The sequence below is a fragment of the Perognathus longimembris genome, chromosome 23 (genome assembly GCF_023159225.1).
Source record: "Perognathus longimembris pacificus isolate PPM17 chromosome 23, ASM2315922v1, whole genome shotgun sequence".
NCBI classification, from domain to species: domain Eukaryota; kingdom Metazoa; phylum Chordata; class Mammalia; order Rodentia; family Heteromyidae; genus Perognathus; species Perognathus longimembris.
Genome location: NC_063183.1, coordinates 36,571,632 through 36,577,611, shown reverse-complemented (window position 1 = coordinate 36,577,611; position 5,980 = coordinate 36,571,632). Strand labels below are relative to the sequence as shown.

The 5,980-nt window shown below is 39.6% G+C and overlaps 1 protein-coding gene across 1 annotated transcript; it reads right to left on the bottom strand.

Moving 5' to 3' along the window:
- Positions 1 to 612: 612 nt before the first annotated feature.
- LOC125340692 (olfactory receptor 4F3/4F16/4F29) lies at positions 613 to 1,545 on the bottom strand. The gene has a single exon (XM_048332459.1). The coding sequence runs from the start codon at positions 1,540 to 1,542 to the stop codon at positions 613 to 615; it is 930 nt and encodes a 309-aa protein (XP_048188416.1). The 5' UTR covers positions 1,543 to 1,545.
- Between the last annotated feature and the right edge of the window lie 4,435 nt (positions 1,546 to 5,980).

Sequence of the window (5,980 nt, the reverse complement as noted above, 5' to 3'; positions counted from 1 at the left end):
GTTTGGTCTAAGTGAATGGAACACCTCATGGGGGGAAAGGGAAAGTGGGTGGGGGAAGGGGGGTATGAGAGACGAGGTAACAAACAGTACCAGAAATGTATCCAGTGCCTAATGTATGAAACTGTAACCTCTCTGTACATCAGTTTGATAATAAAATTTGAAAAAAAATGGTGATACAAAATGTAAAAGATGAACCAATGCAACAGCAATACTTACAAGACAGTATGTCATAAACTAACTGTACAACTTGGGGGAGGGGGGAATTGAGGATGAGGGAAGGTGGGAGAAAAATGAGAAAGGAGGTAACAAGTTGGACAAGAAATGTACTCACTATCTAATGTATGTAACTATAACCCCTCTGTATATCACCTTGACAATAAAATATTAAAATTTTTAAATTAAACTACAAAACATAGCTAAAAAATAAAGAGGGTAAAAACACAAGTTGCTTTGAATATATGAATCATTCTTCACAAGAAATAGATAAATCATAAGAATTATAGGTCTAGTCCATGTTAATCAATATTTGATGTCTCAGAGTTCCAGAAACAAAAATACACAGAAAGAAATACCAAGCTAATTGTGGTTAATGTGAAGCCTTCATTTCATCATTTATGAGATCCTCTTATGCATCATTAGCTGTTTGCAAACTCTCTTTATTGCTGCCTTCATCTCTTTATTCCTGAATGTGTAGATGAGAGGATTCAGAAAAGGAGTGAGAACAGCATCAAAGAGAGCAAGAAACTTGTCCACCTGTGAATTGGAGTGTGGCCAGGTATAAACAAACAGCGCTGGACCAAAGAACAAAATGACCACAGTGATGTGAGCCAAGAGAGTGGAGAGGGCCTTGGAGGAGCCTCCTGCTGAATGCTTCCGCACAGTGAGCAGGATGAAGATGTAGGAGGCAAGAAGCACAAAGAAAGAGCCAACGCAGATAAAGCCACTGTTGACAGTGACCATAAACTGCAGCCTGTAAGTGTCAGTACAGGCCAGTCTGAGAAGCTGAGGGAGGTCACAGTAAAAGCTGTCCAGTACGTTAGGACCACAGAAAGGTAAATTAATCAGAAATGCCAGCTGGAATAGTGAGTGAACAACTCCAAGACCCCAGGCAGCAGCCAGAAAGAAAATGCACACTCGCGGACTCATGACAGTCAGGTAGTGCAGGGGCCGGCAGATGGCCACGTACCGATCAAAGGCCATGGCCATGAGCAGCACCATCTCTACACCACCAACGACGTGGATGAAGAAGATCTGAGCGATGCAGCCTCCAAAGGAGATGACCTTGTGTTTCCTGAAAAGATCACAAATCATCTTGGGAGAAGTGACAGAGCAGGCTCCCAAGTCAATAAAGGAGAGGCCTGCCAGCAGGAAGTACATGGGGGAGTGTAAGTGGGGGTCCGAGGCCACAGAAAATACAATGAGTGTGTTTCCCATCACACTGGCCACATAGAGCACGGCAGAGAGCACCAGGAGTAAGAGCCGAACCTCCCTAGACTGGGAGAGTCCCAGAAACACAAACTCAGACACCACTGAGTGATTCATGCCCTCCACCCATGGATCCTGCCAACTGGGCTGCAGGTGAACTCACGAGACAAGGAAAATGAGGAGGAAATTGTAATTACAACATAGGCAATATATGCGCTGAAATCATTGAAGTTGCAATGTTCTCCTTAGAAATCAGCAGTGTGCAGCTCCTCTGTTACATGAAATAGCAAAAATCCATGTCACAATGTGTAGACAACACTATTTAGCCCTGTCACCAATACCCTCAGTATAGTTCTTCACTACATGAACAAATTAGGCAAGCACTAAACATTCATGACTATCCATGACATTTCTCAGGTGTTCAAACCACCTGTTACCTGAGCCTTCTTCATTTCCAACATAATCCATATTGCATTTATGCATCATCTTATGATCCTATTCCCCATCCAGTTGGCACTCAAAATTCTCTGACAGAGAATATGGACATGAAGAAAACATGGTGACTGATGGGTCTCCAAAAAGGATGCAAGGTGCTTGAGACATGATTCCAGACTGAACTGACATAGCCTGTTGAATGAGACAGAGTAGAAGTTAGAGTACAAACAAAATAAGCAAGCTTATCCATCACATTTTCCCTTTTGCACAGCTATCTAAGGCCTTCAGTTTCTACATAATATTTTACAATTACAAAGAAGCCCTTAGTGGCTTCCTTTCTTGTAACAAGGTCATAAGAGTGTGTGCCCCCTGTCTTCAGGTCTTTCTTTTTTTTCTTATTTATTGTCAAAGTGATGAACAGAGAGGTTACAGTTTCATACAGTAGGCATTGAATACATTTCTTTTTTTCCCCTCTTATTTATTGTCAAAGTGATGTACAGAGAAATATAGCTTTATTACAGTTTCATACGTTAGGCATTGGATACATTTCTTGTACATTCTTGTACATTTCTTGTACTCTTTGTTACCTCCTCCCTTATTCCCTCCTCCCCCCTCGCCCTTTCCTTCTCCCCCCATGAGTTGTTCAGTTGGTTTACACCAAACAATTTTGCAAGTATTGCTTTTGTAGTCGTTTTGTCTTTTTATCCTGTGTCTCTCGATTTTGTTATTCCCTTGCACTTTCCTAGTTCTAATACCAGTGATATACAGTTTCCAATGTACTCAAATAATATACAGTGATAGTGCAGGTACAGGAAGGGGATACAAGAGGATCATCAACAATAGAAGCTACAGTTTCACATGGCATGTTGAAAGTAATTACAACAGTGATATATCACTTGTTTCCATAACATGGAGTTTATTTCACTTAGCATTATCTTATGCATTCATAGGGGCATAGCTATTAGGCTCTTGTGATCCTCTACTGTGACTAGCCTAAACCTAGGCTAATTATTCCCTATGAGGGAGACCATAGAGTCCATGTTTCTTTGGGTCTGGCTCATTTCACTTAGTATAATTTTTTTCCAAGTCCTCCCATTTCCTTACGAATGGGGCAATGTGTATTTGGGAGATATTGCCAGAGTACTCAGGCACAGTCCTAAGAACCTAAAGAAGAGGTAAATACATTTGTAGCTCCTCTATGTCTAAACACATGAAAGTATTGAGGACCAGTACTTAAAAGAATTGAAATGTGAAATGCTAATTTGTGAGTGTCTTCACCTGTACTTGGTGCTAGCTTTTTTGTATTTATTGGCATCTCACTCTGAGAAGTGTCCATTACCTCCTATGTGGTAAATTGTCCTAATATTTTACTTTACCCTGATTATTTTATCTACAATCTATTCAAATATATGTATTTTATTCACAAGAAATTGGTATTTTACACTTGTAATTCATAATTTATGATGGAGATGAATATTAAATATACTAAGTCACTTTTAAAAGAAAACATGAGGCTCCTTACAGACTTTAAATGATAAAGTACGAACTGTGTCACTGGAGAATTAGTCTTCAATGCACATTATATTTTTGTGTGACGTGGAAGGTGAGCAGACAGTGTTTTGTTTCTCCGTGGTCTAATGGATACTTACCTCAATCATTTTCCTGTACAAATGGTTAATTAACTTAGCAGAATATAGGGTTGCATCCAGAGCAGATAAGGGAGTCTATGCCAGGGTCAAAGCCATTGTCCAACTTTTAGTAGAAATAGTGAAAAATGAATGAGAAAAAAAAATGTATACCATAGGGCTGGGAATGTGGCCTAGTGGTAGAGTTCTTGCCTTGCATGCAGGAAGCCCTGGGTTCAATTCCTCAGTGCCACATAAACAGAAAAAGCCAGAAGTGGCACTGTGACTCAAGAGGTATAGTGCTAGCATTGGGCATAAAGAAACCAGGGACAGTACCCAGGCCCTGAGTCTCAAGCCCCAGGACTGCAAAAAAAAAAGTGTATATATGTGTAAAAAGTATCTTGAATAATATAACCTGGAAAGACTTTGAGTATTATGTATCATCATTCCTGTGTATGTAGCTAGCATTATGCACCCAGGTTATATAGATTGATAGACCAGATTCAGAACCCTCTGAAGGAATCATATGTCTCCCAGTCAATGATCTTTGTTATTCTTGGCTCTGTCCTGCATACCATTCTGTATAACACACTTCTCATGCATAATAAAAAATGTCTTACTTTTAAAATTATGCTAATAATCTAAGATGTAGTAAAGTAGAACAGAGATAAAATGGAATGTAATGAGTACTAGAGATATAGAAAAGACGGGGAAATTAGGAAAGAATTGCACATTGACAAAAAAAAAAAAAAAGAAAGCCCAAAGAGAAAGGGAAAGAGGTAAACAAAAGGTGGTAAGCTCTGTTTTGAGAGCACAGCTAGTGGAAGTAAGTACAACCAGTCTTTCACCTTTGATGCATTGATTCAGTGCCGTTGACTTTGACACTGGGTTGCATTTGTAGATGGAGAAGAAGGAAGATCTGCTATCACCTTATCTTTTGGACTCAGAGATTCTATGAAAGTCACTGATGCTAGCAGCTTTTATACTGCAGAGTTATATAAAATACATGGAATCACTATAATAAGTAAAACTCAACACAGTTTCATAAGTCTAGCATGGGCTGATCAAGAGTAGGGTGTGGATGGACAACAGACAGCAAACACATGAAACCCTCTCAGTATGCTTTCCTTGTGTTCCACTCCTTTCTACAGGCTTGTTGCTGAAGGCCAGGCACCAGTCTTTCTACAGAGCACTCCACTGTCTGTCTGTCCTATTGCTGAGGGCCAGGCGCTAGTCCTTCTACAGAGTGCTCCACTCTCTGTCTGTTCATACTCAGAAATTCCAAAAAAGTTCTCAATTTTTCATATTTCTATTCTTCAATCCTAGCATCATACCTTGTAATAGAAAGGATGATAACTTGGGGCATGAGATTTGCCAGGACTGTTTTTAAATTCAGGCTCCAGCACTGGCTCCTTATGTGAATGTAACAAAGATAATAATAGACCTCTATGAAGATCTCATTATTTAAAATAGAGATAGTTGCTTTCCTACAAAGCCTATGAGAAATAAGTGACATAACATATATAAACATAAAACTAGATATATTATGCATTTTATGACAAATGGCATATTGCTACCAATTACCATTTTACATATGCATACATGTGTGCATAAATGCATATTACTATGTACATGTGTGAGTTTCAAGTATAGAAAATTTACAAAAATATTAACTCCTCCATTGTTCAAAGTTACGTTCATGTTATACATTGCAAATGGGCTACAATAGTATATGATTGCATCCTTGAGGAACCACTCAAAAGTCTCCCCTCCAGGACAAGGTTTTCAGAGCACATACACATTACACTGCTGTGACAACCAACAGTGCTCAGCATCTTGAAATTATCTTTAAAAGAACCCTAACCAAAAGAATAACAAGAGCAGGGAGGTGGAATGCCAGGACAGACAAAAGTTTGTATAAAAAAGAAAGTTTTCTAATGACCAGATGTCCAGACAGACCACTAAGCACAGTTCACATAGAAAAAAAATGGGAAAAAATAAGCTGACACTGTGCAGAAATTTATAAAAAAAACTCATGAGTAGCCATAAGATAAACTACACCCAGTATTAATCATGTGTGTGTGTGCGTGTTTTGCTTTTGGGAGGATTTTGTGTGGTGTTAGGGGTCAAACCCAGATCCTTGCACATGCTAAGCAAGTGCCCTAACTCTTTTTTTTTTTTTTTTTTTTTTTTTTTTGGCCAGTCCTGGGCCTTGGACTCAGGGCCTGAGCACTGTCCCTGGCTTCTTTTTGCTCAAGGCTAGCACTCTGCCACTTGAGCCACAGCGCCACTTCTGGCCGTTTTCTGTATATGTGGTGCTGGGGAATCGAACCCAGGGCCTCATGTATATGAGGCAAACTCTCTTGCCACTAGGCCATATCCCCAGCCCCTCTAACTCTTCTGTTCTTATTCCTTAGGAACTCCAATGTTCACTTTTCCCTACCCATATATGTAACTTCCATGCACAGTGACTCTAAAAACTCCTAGTCCATAAT

What these genes read in the sequence shown, in the direction of transcription:
- LOC125340692 (XM_048332459.1), bottom strand. Translation starts at nt 1,542, where the DNA reads ATGAATCACTCAGTGGTGTCTGAGTTTGTGTTTCTGGGACTCTCCCAG.